This window comes from Solea solea, chromosome 13 (assembly GCF_958295425.1).
Source record: "Solea solea chromosome 13, fSolSol10.1, whole genome shotgun sequence".
Taxonomy (NCBI): domain Eukaryota; kingdom Metazoa; phylum Chordata; class Actinopteri; order Pleuronectiformes; family Soleidae; genus Solea; species Solea solea.
The window spans coordinates 18,373,986-18,394,074 of record NC_081146.1 but is presented as its reverse complement, the minus strand read 5'-3'; the positions used below and the strand labels follow the sequence as shown (position 1 = coordinate 18,394,074).

Here is a 20,089-nt window from a genome sequence, read left to right as displayed (position 1 = left end):
CAGTTAAAAAGCTAAAACTGCAGGGTGGAAGTTCATTTTTAGTCGAGTTCAGATGGAAAGACAACAAGTGTATCACAAACCGCAGGCAAGTCAATGGCGATACAGAGGAGCGCGAGCCGCTCTGCAGGCAAAAAAAAAAAACACTGAGCAGCTGGTGGAGGTTTAGAGAATGAATCGACAGTTTTTAAGCTGAGCTCATGCTGCCGGCTACATTAAGATAATTAATTTTTTTGGATAAGCAAACACTGCCTGGGTTTTAAAAGAACCTGATGACCTGCTCAAATGACAGTAGTGTAATCTGTATATTTCAACACAGTGCTTAAATGGCATTGAACAGAGACTGTTGTGTGGTCTCATGTGTTGAAGAGCGAAACAACTAAAAAATAAAAAAAGAACAAAAGCACCATCAGGAGCAACGGTTTGTTCCTCTACTTAAAATGTGCATTTCATTTCTGCAGCTTGCTGCGATACTGTCCATGCAGCTTTATCCAGGATCAGTTAGTTATCAATGGATCTTCATGCTTGGCTGGTGCCACATCTGATTTATGCTCGCTCTTAATAACCACCAAATAGAAAATAACATCTCGAAAACAAGAACATTGGATAATTAGTCGGGTAATACAAAGTACACTGTCTGCTCGGAGAGACGCCGCGCACCGCTCTCAGTGTGAAAACAATTCATTTAGTCCACCACCTCTGACAGTCGCATCGCAGCTGTTGAATCCACATAAAGTCACAAGTGACTAATGCAACAATTACTGAGAATAAAAAATCTCTAACACCACGTGAGAGTAATCAATTGATAAGGACAGTGAAGAGCATGCTACCTTCAGAATGTGTAGGGGGAAAATATAATAGTGTAATAGAGTGTCAGTCAGCTCGAACAGTGAAATTAGACTCACACTCGTATCAGGGTGGACAAAAACGTGCTGTGATCTTTTGAACTGCAACTTTCTTTCCCATATAATTACAGCCCAGATTTGTCTTTCTGGTCTCATGCTCTCCTCATGTTTCTGCTGCAGGTGCACGTGAGACGAACTGTATGGTGACCATGGAAACCGAAACCATGCACCTGCAAAAACAAAGCCCTCTTTTGCATTAACATCCGACAGCACATACTGTAGTCGATTCAATTGAGGCATAATTGTACGCAATTGCGACTGGGGGGGGAGTTAACCATGGGCTTTACAGGTGTACTATGCTGGGGTTTCTAAAGTTCACAAAGTTAACTGTTAACCAGAACAGACTCAGGTCCAAGTCCTCAGTCAGCACTTTTACACCGCCAAGCACCTGCACGCTTCCCATCTGGGCTCCAGTTCTGTTCAGAACCGTGGTGCTCTCAGAGAACCGGTCTGGTTTCTACTCGCCTACAGCTTACATTGACACATAAAACGCTTGTGTTCCAAACTCCTTTATTTTTTTTGGTGTGAACTTGCCAGCGTGTTCATCAGTGCCAAAGTGAAACAGCCAAGTGTGACAGTTAACACCAAACTATAATTTCTGGATACAATACATTTCAGTGGAAAAACCATGGAGCGCAGTCTGGAGGAAAAACTTCTATTCCTATAAGTGCGTGAATGTAGGTTATTGGTCCTGGTGCTAATCATTCTCAGTAAATTACAGTGGATCCATTTATAGTATTTGAAACTTTAAAAAGCAGAACAACGCCGAGTGTGTACCCACACACATTTAGGTCACTGCAGAGATGCTCCACTGAGAGCTCAGGCTGATTAAGTGTCTCAGATCCCTCTGTGGATTCTTAACGGAGTGGGAGGACTTATAGAGAGGACTGATGGACAGAAAAGGATTCAGTGAGTCTTGTGGGAAAAGGTGGGATGAAAATGAAGAACACAGAAATGATATTGTGTCAGTCAGGACTAAATGAGAGACTGAGTAAAGGAGGAAAGCAGGACGGGGCACAGTGGGGCCCAGGTGTCCCACAGCCTCACTTCTATCTGTGCTGTTGTGTTCTTTTCGTGCATCTTTCTGAGAGCAGCAGAGTCTGCTTCGGCCCCAGAGGAGATTAATTAGCAGCCTCAGCAGCGAGTGGAGGGGCTGCTGAGACAGGCGCACAAGTGAACGCCGAAGACAAATTACCTCGGCTGAAAGCGCAAAGTTCAGCTATTTCACCACCTACGAAACGGTCTGCTTGAAGACTTTAGAAGTCCAAAAACACGTCAGCGTGTGACGAAACAGGGAGAGAGCAGCAAGGAGGGAGCAGGCAGCCATATATTTGAGTAATGGATGCTTGGACAGTAAGGTCGCCTAATGAAACGCTCGCTCTCTCTTTCACCAAAGCTTTCGTTCAAATCTTGGTAAAGAGTTCAATTGATGAATTACTGTATGAAAACCAGACCTATTGCTTTAGAGAGGGTCTTCCTTTTCATGTCAGGTCACAAAAAGTGGGACACTGTGGGACACTGAGACAAACCCAACAGTTCTGGAGCCTGTGCTCAGGAGAAACAGAGAGCTAGATGTTACTGACACACCAAATACTCAGAATCCTCCCCACTGATTCAGTCTTTTTCTTATTTCTTCTTATTTTTGCTCTGATCATTTCCTGCATTATCCACACCACTCATGCTCTCCTCTTTAATGTTGTCGAAGACAGAAGGTATTAAGGAGTAGACCTACTTAAACAGATTGAGTACGATATTTCAAACAAACAAAAAATGAAGATCCCTCATACACCGACTATTCATTCCTTCGAGTCGTGAAGCAGAAAACAAACAAATACATTGGACTGAATATTCATAATGGCCAGGGTGAGGGAGAATTAGCATGTTTAATACATACTGTAGAAAAGACCGATTAATTAACATAAAGACAGGCAGCACAGTGTTCTGCACAGTGCTGAGGAGGAGGCTTTACATTCACCACACACAAGACAACTCCTTCTCTGCATAAAACAAAATGATTCTTATTGTCCTAACTGTGACAACAACACACTATGGATGGTCCAATATTGTGGATCATTACTGACTACGATAGAGGGAGCAATGTACTCATACACAATGATGTATTCAGCTGGTGTACAGAGGAGGAGTTAAGAGATAAAAAAAAAGTTAATCGTTTAAATTGGAGCGATGTGACTGAAGGTTGGTCTCATATATTAGCAAACTGTCAATCAGTTTCACTCGCGCTACATCATGTTTGTGTAACGCTCGAGACACGTCTGGAATAAACCTGGTGTAATAGACACACAGCATGAAATAGTACAAACACGGGGTTTTCCAGTAACATGAACCAAGGTTCCAATACAGCTGTTAGTAGAGAAGCTATTCGGTCGTGCTATTTATTTATTTAGTTTTAATTTCAAGACTCTCCCGTATATTCTGGATGTGCTCCAATAAAGTGACTGAGAAATAATTGGGCTAAGACTTTCGCACAGTCTTTGTGAGGACCAAAAAAAACCCATAAACCTCAGACAGCCATAAGATTTTGAGTCAATATTCAGGATATTTTACATGCGCTGGAATCACCGACAGTAGTTTAAAGTCTGTTTCTAGATGCCAAGTTTCCTTTCTGCAGATAAGTATATGGAAATTCATTTTCAATTGGTTTGCAACATTCGACATGCTGCTGCTGCACGGTTTCAGCTGAGTCAGGCTGTGCAGCAGCAGCAGCAGCAGCAGCAGCAGCAGCAGCAGCAGCAGCAGCAGCAGCAGCAGCAGCAGCAGCAGCTCTGTCTGTGCTGTATGAGGAATAATTGGCTCTCTACTGAACGCTTACAACCTAATGTACTACGGACAAGAGGATTGCTGAATGTTGAATGGGACAATGAACACAATAAATCAACCCGACGCTGCTTATGACAACCACTTTAATACAATCAGCTCTAAATGACAACATGCAGAGCTTCAGCATGAATTAACATTATCTTTAACAAAGTCACAATCATCACAATCATTCTAAAATTGCACAACAAGTCAAACTCTAAATCCTCCATCAAAGTTGGGCTGCCAACTGTTGCTTGGCAACCACGTCGCTAGCAATATAATTACTTCACAGAAAAAAGTTTCCCTTAATTCTTTCTTGAACTTTTGGTTGCTTTATTTATTACAGGAGTGTTATTGCGCTTCACCTCCCTCTCAACAGCTAATTAAAACATACCTTTTGGTTTTGTTTTTTTTTCTTTTGGATGATTGAAAGAGATCAGAATGAACTGAATAATGAACACATCTCAGCAGCAACCTCTATTTTTATCTTGTTAATCAAAAAGTGGATGCCTTGCAGAGATTGCAGTCCCTTTACACTCAGTATCTGATCCTGTTATTGACTCGTGTGCAAACTATGCAACACGTTTATTAAGGCAACATGAATCCTTTAGTTATTTAGTCCTTTAGTTGTGTTTCCTGAAAAGTCAAGTGCCTCACGAGGAGACAAAGAACAGTGTACATGTTCTTCACGGTGGCCACCTGGGAACACGTCCATTTCTAGCTGACTAACCAGTGTTCGTCTATACCAGAGTTGTTTTGCTTGGCTGATCGACTCACTCACCCCCAGCACTGGGCAGTGCGCACACACAAAGTGCCAAGCAGCCTCTTAAAGTGGGCCATCCTTTGATTGCACCCTTATAGAAGTCGATGAGCCTCCCTGGAGAGTGCACAGCAAAGTGGGGCAGAAGGCAGTTTGGCAGCGCACAACCAAATACACAGATCACATGACAGATGCATCCTCGTTCCCCCACAAACTCAATCCGAAGCACTCAGAGGCACTGAGTGATCTATTGATATTGTGCTGGATTAAAACGTGCCGTTGTGTGTGCCGTCCGCATGGGGCGAGAGTGAGAGTGTGTGCACCCGTGTGTGTGTGTGTGTGTGTGTGTGTGTGACTTTGTTCCTGTGATTGTGTGAAAAATGTTAAAAATGGATCATTTCTTTGCTCCTAGAACAAGTGAAGGCCAGAACAGTGGTCTTGTTCAATGACTTAGCCCTCGTTAATAAGGTGACAAAAAAACAGGGTTTTAACTTTTTGACTTTAGACTTTTTCCTTTTCATTCCACCCTGCGTTGTGTTTTATTGTTGTATTTATTTTCCTTTTATTGTGAAGCACTTTGAGCTGCAATGCTTGTATGAAAGGTGCTAAACAAATAAAGTTTATTATTATTATTATTATTATTATTATTATTATTATTATCATTATTGTTACTAAAAGTCAGCAACACTAGACATGAAGAGCTGCATCATAAAATAATCCTCTGTCTTCCAATAACCATAACATAAATAAAAACCCTTTCCAGTGCAATAAAAGTAATGGATTGGGTCAGCGGCCTAACAATTAGTAGTAATGAATTACTCCGAGAAAAGATGCAACCACTCACGTGCGAGTCAAATCACGAGCTGGTGGAGTGGAGCGGTGCAGCACCATGTGAGTGCATCGCCCAGCTCCACTCTCCCCCTCACCTTCATCACACATCAATTGCTAAATATTGATCTATGACCCTCTGCTTTGCTGGCAAGTCAGATCTGGACAGAAAGTTATTAGTGACAATTGTGAGGTTGAATAGAGGAAGTGAAAAAGCAATTCACATGAACAGCAGTGACGGCACACCACCTGCTCCACTGTGTGTCTGGCACCAGTCAAAGCAGCTCAACCACCCCCGCAAATGATTTTTTGACAAGAAAGTGAAAGCAGCAGCAATCTTTCCACCATCATTTTTCTTATATATATATCTATTCCTGTATTCATATGAAAACACAAGATGCCCCTTTGTACCTATATCGCTCATGTGCACCCACTCTCACATGCACTCAGAGACACAAATACAAGCAACAACATATGTTTGAAAAAAAGGTGACAAAACGTGATCAGCAAAGCTGTTATAGTTATAGCAACGAAGCACTTTCCGAATGAAACGATAAATTATTATCATCGCGGAAACACAATAAATCATCAGCTTGGTAGAAAGAGGTAGAAAGGAATAGGAAAGGCAAGAAAAAACAAAACAAGGAAGCTGTATGGAGACGGGAGAATTTCCAGGAGAGTTGTTACCTAGAAAAAAAAAAAAAATAGATCAAAGTTGTAAGAAGTCTTCCACCTGTTTTTTCCCCCATGTCCAGAACCCTACTATTAAACATGGGAAAAGAAAGAACTGGAGAGGAGAGAGCAGCAGTGTTAGAAATCAACATTTAACACAGAAAAACGACACAGACAACAACACGACAGGAAGCCACAGGACAGATGAGCCCACAGGAACACACACGTACACTAGAGTGGTTGTCCTACCTGTTTGGCTTAGCTGAGAGGTGCTCCTGCTCTTGCGTGACATGCCAACCATGGCCTGCATTTTGGCACCAATGCTGGAGCGCCTCTTCTTGTCATCAGTGCCTACCGTGCCGACCGCCGTGTCCGACTGGCTGCCGTCCGTCTTCTCCAGGTTACACATGTCGCCGCTGATGCTTGTGCTCTTGGTGATGTTCATCCCGCCCGACGTGCCCATTTGCCTGTTTTTCATTTTGGATGCAAAGTCACTGTCAGCCACCGCCATTGATAGAGGGGGAGGCAGGTGAGGACAGGGCAGAGGAGAGAGGAGGCCAGTGGATGTGGAAGGAGAGATGATGGAGGAGGACAGATTAGGAGTGGACACCAGATGAAAGGAGAGGAGAGGGAAAAGACAAGGTGTGGGGTGAAAGGGAGAAAAGGACAGAGTTCAGGTACAGGAGGTTATGGCAGTAGAGTTTAGGCTTTTAAGTGGCTGGAGTGCAATTTGTTTATGATTATTCATTCAATTTAAGATGTAAAATGACGTGAATGTGTCTCCACTGTCCACTGCTCTCTTTTTGTTGTTGTTTTTTTAATTGGCCCAGTGGATTTTTTTTTCCTGTAAGCAGTGTTTCTCTGTGTTTAATGTCAAAGTTGTTGTTTTTTCCCGTCTACTTCTTCTTCTTCTTCGCTGTGTTTATTGTTCTTGTGCCCAGAAAAAAAAAAAAAAAAACTATGTGTCCTGTAATTATTTTACAGATTCTGAAATGCTTAGTGAAAATGGACATGTAGTCCTTGAAATTTGAACATCTACAATCCCCTAACTTTTTTGAGGATTTGTGTGATAGCGCTGAAAGCTCCAGAACAGCAAGTCAAGTAAATCAAGTTCTGCTTTTAAATGAATTTGAAATTGTTTGTAAAAAAAAAATCATTTCCTAGTTGCCTGAAGCTCAGACATCTTGAAGGCAAAAAAAATTATAATAAAAGAAAAACTAAATTCAACTCTATGTAAAGACAAAAACATAATAAGTATATTAGTATACAGTGTGCGCTGTAAGTATATAATAGGAAATGCAATTTTCTTTTATTTCCACAGTTTCTTTTCTACTGCTAAAGATCTTCTCTGGCGTCATGATCACACATTAAAACATTTACACTACACTGCACACAAATTGGAAAAAGTTGTGTGTTACAGCTCTTCCTGCAGTATCTGATAGGAACCGTTCATAAATGAAATTATCTTAAACAGAAACAGCTTCTGCTTCAGCTAAGTATACTTTATCAAATAAATATTGATTATGGGGATTAGTGGTTTTGATCAGTTTGCATCAGACCTCAAGGGTCTCGACGCCAGACAACACGAGGGCTGATGTGCTACAGGTGACATTTCTAAACTACACTTTTACCCTGTCTTCACAGTGAGTCCATATTTCATGTGCTCAACAAAGGGGGATTATCACCATATTTCAGCTGCTCGACAGAGGGAGATTATCCTGCCTTTTTCATTACATACAGCGAAGAGGTCATCGCTGCCTCCACAAGTAATTACCCAGTGAAGGGGAATCTGCTCAGGCCTGAATAACAATTCATGCTCTGTGAGATGTTTTTTAAAGAGATTCGATAATCTCTAACTAGATGCAAGATATACCCATTTATCCCAGCTGATATAAATCGGAAGGTGGGGTAGAAAAATGCAAACTCCAGACAGAAACGCCCTCGTTCCAAAGGGGTCACCAACCTGGATCTACTCCACTACTCACGACTCCATCGTGTGTCCCATACAGTAAGTGCATATAACAATACATTGAGACCCACAGCTCTTCTACCACCTCATTCCACAAATCTTGGCACTCAGGACAATCTCTGTGTGAACTGAACGTTCCCGCTCGGTAAAAGATGAACCATCTCTTGGGGATTTTCTGGTGTTTAACCTCAGCCACCAAAGAACACGGTGTTACAGATGCAGATTACACACACACAACTTGTATCTTCATCAGGACAAGGTGTTCCTGAGACAACACCATGGAATTGCTTTGTCTCGCAAAAGCGGTTGTTGTTGTTGATAGAGTTAATTACATCCTGGGTGATGTCTTCCGTAAAGGTCCTCTGTGAACAAGGCTCCATCTTTAAATAAAACCACATCTACATCAGATAAATGTAGTTGTATTTAAACCAAAAATCACTGAGAAACGTGGCAGTGCACTGTGGTCACCACGGTGTCTTAGAACCAGCTTTGTCAAGTTTTGTGATCTTTGACATTTGGATTGGAATGATGTGACTGAAAGGTGGTCTTACATTGTCGCAAACTGTCCATGAGTTGATGTAAATGCAGTAGGATGAACACATGTTTTACCAGTAACATTTTTCTGGATGTGTCCCAACAAAGTGAGAAATAATGATACTGTGTGGTCATTATAGCGTTGTTAAAACAACAAATCCAATGGTGGCCGTTTGCACAGTACTGTATATTAGACTCTTCAGGGGCAAATCCCCTTATTATGAAAAGTCACGCACGGTCCGAACACATTCAAGCCCTCATCTTGTTCATCTTCCCCGTGAAAGATCAGTGCCTTTTAATCAAGTGAGGCAGAAAATATGGGTTTCCACGGCAACTGTGCCCCCAGCCATAGCATTAGTATGCCCACATGGCTGTCAAATCAGCGACAAAGTTTTGTTCGTCAGAGACTGGAGCGAGCAGAGAGACTGGAGCGAGCAGAGAGTCTGGGGCTTGCGTTGAAGCGTTATCACCAGCTGCAGAGGTAATGCAGCGACGGCTCTCTTCCTCCATTTACCAGACAAGCTGTTGTTGAGCGGTGAAGGTGGAGAGGAGGTTAAAGTACACATCGCCCCCTTCCTCTTAGTAATGGCCAGACTCTGGCCTTCAAAACACCAGTCTTTACTCTCCCTCACATGAATGAACCGTTACCCTGGCAACAACATTGGACGAAGGAAAGCGCCACGGTGGAGAAGAGATGATGTGGGATCTAAAAGTGCTGATGGAAAGCACCTGACATCCCGAAGAGCCTTTCTGTGCGGTGAAAGGTCCGTCTGACTAAAAACACACATGGCCCACTATTGATGCTTGTACACAAAGCCAGATTGGACATGCCTGTTTAATGTGTAGCAGATGCATATTTACACTGTGGCCTAAATACATAAGAGATGAGTCATAAGTAAATGCAGCTCGCAGCAATTCCTGACGAATCGCGCCGCTCTATTGCTCATACACGGTGCGTAGACGAGTAGTGATGAAAACATGTGGCATCTAGTTGCATCTTATCAATTACATGGTTGTTTGCTCCCCTCCCCCCCAATCGCATGTAGACACATGATTGATTGAGTAATTACAGAAGCAGCCACAAGATTGAGTCAACTGTTAAAGGTTCATTTTACAGGCTGATGTGCGTCAGATTAAAGAAGAGACTATTTATTAGCAGTGCATTTCACACTGCTAAAAACATAACACAGCTCAATTTAAATATATCATTTGATAACACTAGTTTGAAAAGTTGTGAGGAAATAATGGTTTGTGCATATTAAAACAGTGTATTCCGCTTAAGTGATTTAAGTTGAATACAGCAAGCTTTAAAATGTGGTCTTTGGTTTTATTGAGTGTTGTTATTCCAATTAAAGTATAATGCCATTAGAACAAAAAAGACCAATCATTTAAAACTGTACTTTCTTTGTTACTTATTAAAGATTTAGGTGAAATTATTTCCATTTGGCAGAAATGGAATGAATATTAAATATCTGCACTGATGATATTCACCAATAGATGTGGCAAAATCTTACACACTGGACCTTTAATTCATGAACTTACTTGACTAACTGATTTACATAAATCCCAGCGATGGCTCATTGGCTTTTTTGCAAAATGACTGCACTACTACACTACTCTTCCCCCGGTGTGGCCGAAACAACAACAAAAAAGCATCACACATGGCAGAAGCACACAAAAAAACATTCTTATTACTTCTATTATTGATTTATGAGCTTGATTGTATCCATGATTTAATGTTGTAAAAGCGTATCGATTCGTACTGTAGCTGTCTGGAGCATGTCAGCATTTCAATTTCTCTTTTATTTTGATTGGAATATTAAGTCAGAATTGAAAATATTTCCTCAAGTACTCTTTACAATCACAAGGATTAGAGTTTCCAGTGCCGGTGGAGAGTGTGTGGTGTTACAGAGAGAAGGTGAAATGTTCTCAGGGGGTTTTCTAGAAGTAGCAGGAGGAAGGAGGAAGACGAAAGGGGGGGAAGGGGGGCGGGATTTGGGTCGACAAGCTGCAGGTGCACAGGGACAGTGTGGGACTCGGACAGCATGTGAATACACAGACAAAATACTGATGAAGCGCCTCAGCAGGGAGCCGCACACACAAACAGCAAAGCAACACAGCAGACGACACAGCCTGAAAGAAAACTAGCAGCGGCTACAGGACACTGTTGTATCTGAAAATGCGCCATAATCTGAAACCATAATGTCACAGTCCTCTACCTGTATATACTGTAGTGTACCGTGCACCGTTGACCAGCAGGGATAATCACACTTAAGAGGGTTTAATCTTACAGCTTTTATCTTGATGCGTTTTCCAAAGGAGACGCTGAGCCGCACTCGAGCTGGTAAGAAGAACTAACTAAGGTCCTGCTGTGAATGTGATTTGAAAGCGAGGACATCTTATTGGGAGCATGAGCTCAGTCTGTATCCCGCTGAAGGACTCCAAATCAGTCTGTTTATGCATCTGCCTGACAGACTTTATTTATTTATTTATTAATTGTTTTTAATTTCTGCAAGTCGAGCGCTGCTCACAAACGAAGCTGCACTCTCCTGTGGCCACCGTGAAAGTGTGTCATGATAATTATAGCCAGTGAAAATGTTACAACTAAAGTGTTCCACAGTGCATGCATCCACATGCTGTGTACGTGTATGATTTATGACAAAAGATAATTATAATTATTTCATGCTACGAGCTTACATATGAAGAGCTAATGCTAACGTCCCTGCACTAAGGCGTCTCACTCCTCCAGAATGGCACACGAGGCAAAGGTCACCAAAACTGTTTTGGTGCAATGGGATGAAAGAAAGCCGATGAATCGACTGCTTTTTTATGTGTGTTTTTGCTGAGGCAACATCTCAGTCAATCAGGATGATTTACAGAGCTGAAGTTGTGAAAAATGTAAAATATATTGACAGTGAAATCTGTGGATGAGTGATTTTTGTTGAATTGTCTTTCACTATCTTTTCTGTCCAGCACTAATAACACTAATAATACAGAGATTAGCTGTTTATGAGTCACTCACAATGGGTATATATTCATATTCCTTCCCATTATTCTTCCATTGTCCCACTTACAGTCCAACCTAGGCCCCACTTCCACCTCCATATGCAGCAACTGTAGGTTTTAAGTGTTTCACCATCAATCTGTTCACAATAATCTTATAGTCCTATAGTCGCTGGTTCTCGGAGCAGAAAGGGCTGTTTCAGTTGTGTCCATGTTAATCTTTATTTACTTTTAATGTGTCAAAATGTTGTCTGCTTCAGTACTGGTGAGGTTTAATAGGACCAAATGTGTGTAATTATTACGGGGGAAAAGGGTGTAGGATAGTCACAACACTTGTTCAAATAAACGTGCAGAATCAGTCGGTCACTGGGAGCTACAGGTCAGCTAGGTTGTTAGTAGGAGTCTACAATCGGAGGCTGCCACACAAGTTACCTGAGGTCAGTCTCTGAGATACTCCTCTGGTGAAAGTCCTCTTCTTTCTCCAACAAATCCTCCTCATGCTCCTTGTCTGTGTCTACCTCGCCCCCTGCTTCCTTTCTCCCTCCCTGCATCCTACGCTCTTTACTATCCCTCCCTCCTCCTCCTCCCCCTCCTCCCTCTCCCACCTCCACCTCCTCTTGAACCTCTCCTAAGTGCTCGTCCCCTTCCCGAGACAGGCTCCTTGATCGCAACTGAAGACTGAAGACATAGATCGAGGCAAAACGGGGAAGCACATGCAAAGCAGAGAGAAAGCCAAAAAAAAAAGAAGCATGAACAGAGTTAAGAATAGAACAAGAGACAAACACAGAGACAGAGTCCAGCCAAGTTCAAAAGCAGACTGAGTGATGATAATAATAGAAAACAGAAATGCAGACTTTCTGCAAGGCGCCATGCAATTTATTATTTCTTCTTTTTTTGCTTTGGAGTGAGATGACACCCAAAGATATGAAATGTGGTTTCTGTTACAGTGTTTGTTGCCAGATATGGACAAACTTCCCCCAACAGCCTGAATGAGTTGAGTTCAACCATTTGGTTCCAGATGTTTGTAAAGCAGAGCCAAACCTGAACTCACCGCAGAGAGAGAGCGACAGACGGTGCTCTCTCTTCTTTTAATTAACCAAGTGCAAACAATTTCACGGATGGAATTGCCTGAAAGTGGCTACATGTATGCAAAGAAAAGTTCACAGCTGAGGGGAGGATTTGCCCATTCCTGATAACAGCGTGAAGACGTTTTCAGAGTGAATGGATGTGTGTGGATCTGAGCCTACCGGATCTTGCGATTTCCTTGTGGTCTTTCGGACTGGACAGACATGTAGCTCGTGCTGCTGAACCGAGAGGCGCTACTGGTTCTCGACACAGCGGACACGTCGCTTACATCGCTGTCCGACGACTTGGCCGACAGGTTATCCGAGCCCCGCGGATCTCTGCCAGAACGCTGCAGAGCAGGGAAACAAAAAAAAAAGAGCAAATTAGATCCAAAGTTTATTATCATGGTGTGGATGACGTCATGTAAACACACAAAGATGCACAGTGTGGTAAAGAGAAACAAGAGTTTAACATAAAACGAGACGAAAGGGTAAGGACTGCTCTATAACACCACTCACGAGCCTTTAGATTATTACAAGGACAAATAATGATCGGGATAAGTTCTGCTGCTGAGGTGAAGACTCATTAGTGGAGCTCACGGAGAAGACGACAGAAAGTGCGATGATATTTCTGCATGTTGCCAATCACGTGTGCCTCTTTCAAAAGGTCAGATTGTACTCTGCCTCCGCTTGTTTAAGGAGAATAAAAATACCCAGCGGAAAGTTCAGTACTTCACAATGTGGAATACAGTGTGGTAACTTAGTATGATCTGATGATTTAGAGGCGAGCTCTTAAACTATATCTGTTTGTTGAAGATCGATTTCCATCTTCTAATAACTGAAACCTTTTGAAATACTCAATACTTTACTGAATATCGTGCACTGCAACACACTTGAAGCACTCACCTACTTTTTAAGGAAAATCCATTGTTTTTATTCCTTTTTATTTCTGTATATTCATCTGAAATATAATGAGTCACTTTTCAAGGTCCACAAAGATTAAACATTAAGGCAGAACCAATCTTTGAAATCATAAAGTACGTCATGAATTGACAAACACACAAACACACCTCGAGTCATTGGCCCTTATACATTCTGTAGTTTCTGGTTCTTAATGCAATTTTCCCATTTCCATTATGTACATTACATAATCTAATGTGTTTAAATACAATATTAACAACAGTGGAAATTTTTACTTCAGCTTCTGAATTCTACTAAAATGAAAGAAAAATCCAATAATACAATGCATAGCAGAATATTAGTAAATTGGGTCCATAATACTTCTTGTACTATAGACTATTTATAGTACTATGGACACAATATATTCTACAATAATTATATTTATCTTATTTGTCAGCAACTGTTCTGAGACATTTCACTGGAGGATTGTAACTTTAGGCTCATTAATCCTGTTAAAGAGGCACTTTATACTTTTCAGACAGTTTCTCAGGAAGTAAAAATCTGACACGTCAATGGTTTTGTGATGTAAATTTGGTGCAAAGTATTGAACCGTTTACTTTTTTGTCTGTCTGTTCAGAGCTGGACAGACTGTGTAGGATTGTTTGGCCTTGGTAGACATATGTACTGCCAATCTAGTTATAGATGTTTTTACTTTATTAAAATTCAAATGCAGGAATGTTCTCTGTCTCCAGCACTGGACGCCAGATGGCCTGTGACATATAGTTGGCTTTTACACAGTCTTTTATTTATTTTTTTTTCCCCCTTAAACTTGCTCTGCACTGGTACTTCCTTGGAAGGTCATCTGATCAGGGATGACAACCCTTGGCACATATCCAGTCCAAGAAAATTTGTGATACCCGATGTGTATAAAATATCCTCTGTGTGTGTCCTTCTAGTGGAATGTTTACTGTAAAAGAAGCTAAACTGGGTGTTACAGTAACTGTTCAGCATTACGCTGCGGTTTAAGACCAGGCACTCAGAGGTCTTGTTTAATAATAGTGAGAGCATTGTTTTGTCAATGGCATTTCCAAGCAGGATAATGTTCAACAGTCAAGGACAACTGAGCTTAATCTGCTTTTTATAGACTCTTAGCAGACACAGCGGGAGCTTCTAATGCAAGAGTTTTCATAACACGGACTTAAAAGGAGAGCTGGACACAGAGTCTTTGTCTTAGACGTCCTGGCTCAGACCGCAGTGAGACACGCAGACCCAGGCAGAGATTTCTAAACACGCTCAGCACTTCTGCTGAACTGAGTATAGTAAACACTTGACTCTGCACACGCTCACTGTCACATTCCTTCAATTTACAGCAAAAGCCTTAAAGGCTCGGCGCGCACAGATGACGGACAGAAAACACCATTTTCATATGCACAGCAGTGGATGTGTGTGAAAATGTGTTTGTGCATTTCAGAGCATTGAGGAATGACATAAGAGAGGTCCAGAGCGCCTTTTCCAAACACACTTTGTCCTTGGAAGACATTTGTGAACATGAATTATTATAAAAAAAATAAGCAGACGCTCTGTGAATTATCCTGAACATCAAGACAGGACATTGTTCCTGGAAAGTTCTGTTGCCTTAAAACAATCCATATGAAGAGAGGAATACTGTATATTTAACATTCTCTCTCTTTCCAAATAGAATGTGTTTATCACATGTCCTGTTTGTGTGACTGTTTGTGTGCAAATATCAGTGCACGTGCGTGTATCAGTGTCATGTTGTGTTCATGCTTGGCCGAAGTGTGCCATACGGCGCTAACGCATAGTGCACCCATGCAAGCACTATAGCAGAGGCACATGTTGTTTGAGAAGTGGAGCACACATCCAGTACAGACGGACATGTGCTTACCTTGTGGTAGTCCTGCTCCAGTCTGGAGTCAGAGCCAGCTCCCTGCTTGTACTTGTTCATCTTCAGTTTCATTTGCCTGGTCCTCTCCTCCATGTCCAGACCTGAGCACAGAGACAAGGGACGATCAGAACGCTCAGCTCGTTTGGTGACCAAGGCCTGATGGAAGGACAAACTGTTGGTGGTGAGAGACAAGCTTCTGCTGAGCCATAAGCCATGAGCCATGACAAGGACAGGTCGAATGGAGAAAAAAGCTGAATGGTCGGCTGTTTCTCAAAAAAACAAAAAAACAACAAACAGAACACAACAAACACAAACCAAAAAAAAAATGCTGATTTGTAAAGGTAACTGCTCCGTTTGTAACCAGTGATCCCACCCATATTTCTTTTTTTCTTTTCTTTTTTTTAAAAATCCAATTAAAAGCATAATTCAATAATCCTCCTACACAATAAACACAAAGCCAAATGACTACTGTCAACAAAGTTTGCCACATCCGGTAATGCACGTTTGTCGACCTTGTTGCAAATTTGTTTACACGAGCGTTTAGATAAATGTCAATCCTTTGACAACAACTGTAAATAAATGAGCGCAGTAATCGTCCAACACATCCATCTTGGCTAAAACTCAAACACTTATTTTGCCCGTTTTATCTTCTCCTACATTTAGTGTAAGCACTTTGCTTAGTTTAGCATGTTTTTGCACTACGAATACATCACACCATAATCAATACACACGCTCAGCCCTGGTCTGTGAGGGAAATAATGCCACTACGCACATTGTTGTACAGCTAAAAATGAACCACAAATACTGGTACATATTTAATAAAAAAAAAAAAAAAGCAACTAACTATAAGCTGTTTCCTGTTTCAGCTGTCGCTCCATTCTCTCCACTTTTGTGTCAGATGATATCGATGACAAATAAAGTGCAGATGAGTGACATGCCCACATAGAGTGCGCCTATAGCTTCACATACACATACAAAAAAAAAGCCAAAGCTGGGAGTTTGAAATGCACAGGTGATTTTCTCCCATGAGGATTATTTATCTACTTCTCGCGGCCACTGAATTTGAAATTAAACATGTCTATGAGGCTAAAGGTGGATTCTGGTCATTTTATCCTGCGGCCTATGCTTATAATTGTGTGTGTGTGTGTGTGTGTGTGCATTAATGGTAATTAATCAATTAATCACTTAATCAGGCCAAGACTACCACTGTTGTGATTACAATGTTGTCTTAAGGGGAAACTTTGACTGTCCAAGAAATATCCACTGAAAACAAAACTGCTTTGCCACAGCTACTAGACCGTATTATAATTAATACCATTCATTTGCATGCCCACATTTAAAAACACGGTGTTCAGGCTGAAAAAGAACACAATTCTATTTAAAACTGCTTCTTATTGACTTATTTTATAGAACTGCATCAGATTATCAGTGCTGGGATTGGACATAGCTTTTCACTATGAGGGGACAGAAAGTAGTCGGTCAAAATACCATAATATTATTGTAGCCCAATGTAAAAATATGTCTTTTATGTTTTTATATTATCTGAGAAGTTATATTTCCTAAAACTTAACACATTCTGAATGTCCAAATATCTGAGTTAATGAAGTCATTTATTAAAGCACACACATGTTTTGACCATGCTTCGTCTTTTAGTCAGTTCCTGCACTAAAGGATATTTTTGATTGTTGAAATATATTTAAATAGGCGACAAATAATCAGTCCAAAAATGATGCTATGTCATGTTTTTTAAAGTAGAAAATAACACCCTGTCTCATGTCAAAACAATAACACTGACCGAACATTACCATGCTTGTATAAACCGAAAAAGCCCAAACTGTCTGTCCACAGCGGGGAAAAAAAGAAGTGTGAAATGATATTTTTTTTTTTTAAAAGCACAGAAACATCATCCACAGAGTGCACACAGCACCAGAGAATGGTGGCAAGCAAAGCAGGAAAAGAAAAGATGACTGAGATGAAGGGAAGTGGATTGGGAAGGGCAAGGCAGGAAGACACACCGATTTAATAGTAGTAGAAGAAGAGGAAGCCGAGTCAGAAAAGGGGGGAGGGAAAGAAGAAGAAGAAGGGACAGACCTGAGTTCGTCCAACTTGGTGAGTCCGTGTCTTCTGGGATCACATCACAGAATGGACAGACACAGACAGAGGAGAGGACGATGGATGTGAGAGGATGCACGGAGGGTAAGGGGATAGACGGAGGAGGTGAGGACCGAATGTGGCAGGTTTTTGAGGGTCACAGTGAACAGAAGGAGGATGGAGGGGTTGGGAGGGTGGGAGGGAGGGAGGGAGGAAGGGGGACACAACGCGACAACAATACGACACGACAATGACAACACAACAAGCACAGAACAAAGAAATAAAATCATAGTACACCAAGAACACACAAACTCCACCATGGGCACAGTGACAAGTCAAAATAGAGCAAGAGGGAGTGAGGCCAGGTGAGGCTGAGGTAGAGGCTACAAGTTAAGTTAATCAGAAATTAGAAAAAGAGGGAGGTTGGGAAGGTGAGGTTCTGTGCTCTAAAGGAAAAAAGAGCTGAAACAGTAAAAAAGATGTTAATGTACCCAGCTGGACAGAAGCCTGAGACCTCTGGCAACAGGAGTGGAAGAGGGGGGGAAGAGGAAAGGAGGGTAAAAGGAAAAGTGGATGCCACTTGACTCTGCATGGGGCAACTGTGGGGAGACAGCCTGGAAAAATAAAAGAAAAGAAAGAAAAACAACGACACAAACTGAAAGCACAGAGCAGCGAGCACACAAAAGAGAGCGCCGACTAGGAATAGAAGCAAGATGTGTAAAAATTGAGGTACCTGAGAAGTGCACGAACACGCGCGCACACACACACACACACACACAAAAGCATGAGCTAAAGTATCTCTTCACAGTATTTATGTCCTTCTTGCCTTCCTTCCCTCTCCTCATCCAGATGACACCCTGAATATTATGACACTTTCTCTCCAGCAGACGAACAGATCAGCAACCAGGACTCTTCCACATGTGTTTACTTCCACGTCTGGACCCCCACACTCCACGACCCCACTCAGAGTCACGCCGTCTGACTAATCTCCACGCCTGGAGTCTGAATCTTAATCCCAAAAACTGACAGTGACAGTCAGGGTGCGAAAAGAAGCCCACCCTTTTAGAATTAACAGAATTTGCATTTAACTCAATTAGTGCTTCATTAGGGTGAATAATGAAGTGTCCCATGAATAAAAATGACAACATGACACATCTGCCTCACCAGCTTTCATCTCTTTGTGGCAGGTAACAACCCCTCATTAGGGAGTCGAATGATAATCAAGAGAGCAAGTGATGTCCTTCCCCCCCGTTAGTTCGGATGCACCATGGAGGTCATCGGGTGAAGGGAATTGTATAATATAATAAAACAGAGACGGGAGATTGAAACAGCAGAGCGAGTTAGTGTGGTCAGTGGGTTCATACACTGAGTAATAATACATGCCCCTCAATGAAAAATGATTTTAAAGACTTGATATGTACACACAATGGCAAGTGACCAGATTATAGGTTATTACAAAGGCAGTTTTTTTTTTTTTTAATCCAGATGTCAATCAATGGAAGGGACAAAAAATGTGCCAACATGGACCAGGACAATTGTTACTGAGCTTTGAGGGATGTGAAAGCATAGCCCCAATGCCATGATACTATATAATAAAAGTGGTTTGGTTCAGTTGAATTTTCATTTTAAAAGTCTATCTTGCAGCATCACATGAAATAGCAGGAATTTAATATAAGGCAGTCGCTAACAAAGGTAAGGCTCGCAGAGAATCCCTCACAGTTTGATTCTGAGCGTCGTTCACCTTCAGCACAAAGCAGCATATTGGAAGTGTCACTTGTATCACACTGCAACCAAAATAAACATAAAATGACAGAGGTTACATCCAAACTCAACCAGTGAACCTTCTAATAAAAAAATGAGCTCCAAAAGACACAAACAGTAATTGTGTGTGCGTCACAGATACAGTCGGATAAATTACATCTTCTGCAAATAATAGTTCACATTGTGACATATAGGGAAATATAAATAAGGCTTCATTTACAGGGAGGCGAAGATGAGTTTCCATGGAAGCATATTAAGGTAATTCAGACAATGTAGCACATCAAGACACTGGTGCCATTACCGTAGCAACGCAGTTCATGTTTCTCAGTCCCACAACATGTGGACGGCAACACGACAGAATGTCATCAGGATGAACTTCGTTAAGAGTGTGAAAATGTAAAACTCTACTTGTATTTTTGCAATGTTACTCGTTTTAGGAAATCATTCTACGCCAGGAATGACTTTAATGATAAATGATCAACCACCAGCTTCAGGCTGCACTGCAAAAACCACACGAGGAGGAAGAGACAGAAAAGAGAAGGGCGCCATCCAGAGGCTGACCTGGGCAACCAACAACTCAAATAACTGTGCCAGCATTGGGATTTTTATTCTAAATCCTTTCTGCTTCACATTGTCCAGGTCTACCTTTGGTGCAGTTGGTATGACGCCAGCTAAAAAAAAAAGGCTCCACACAAAGTACAGACTTTAATTTTGAAAAGGCCTGAACAACAAACAACCCATTGTCTTTGTTTTATTATTATTATTCTGGAGCAACACCGAGTTCATGTGAGGATGACGGTGATAGTTTAAATATTTGATGACGACAGTATTTTCTATACATCTGTGAGATTAAACTCTGGGATGGTGGACTGTTATAAAGCA

The 20,089-nt window shown here is 41.5% G+C and overlaps 1 protein-coding gene across 49 annotated transcripts in view; it reads right to left on the bottom strand.

Annotated features, from left to right (window-relative positions):
• rims2a (regulating synaptic membrane exocytosis 2a) overlaps positions 1–20,089 on the bottom strand; it is a 120,536-nt gene that overhangs the window by 10,289 nt on the left and 90,158 nt on the right. For 34 of the 49 annotated variants that reach the window (XM_058648826.1, XM_058648832.1, XM_058648838.1 and 31 more), the window contains 3 exons: positions 15,356–15,456; positions 12,733–12,899; positions 6,229–6,473 (listed from right to left, as the gene is read on the bottom strand). The exons of 12 other annotated variants lie outside the window; for them this stretch is intronic. In XM_058648826.1, the coding sequence (XP_058504809.1) occupies positions 6,229–6,473; positions 12,733–12,899; positions 15,356–15,456 (513 nt within the window). The remainder of the gene's footprint in view (positions 1–6,228; positions 6,474–12,732; positions 12,900–15,355; positions 15,457–20,089) is intronic. 3 more of the 49 variants (XM_058648830.1, XM_058648879.1, XM_058648862.1) reach the window with 1 other exon arrangement.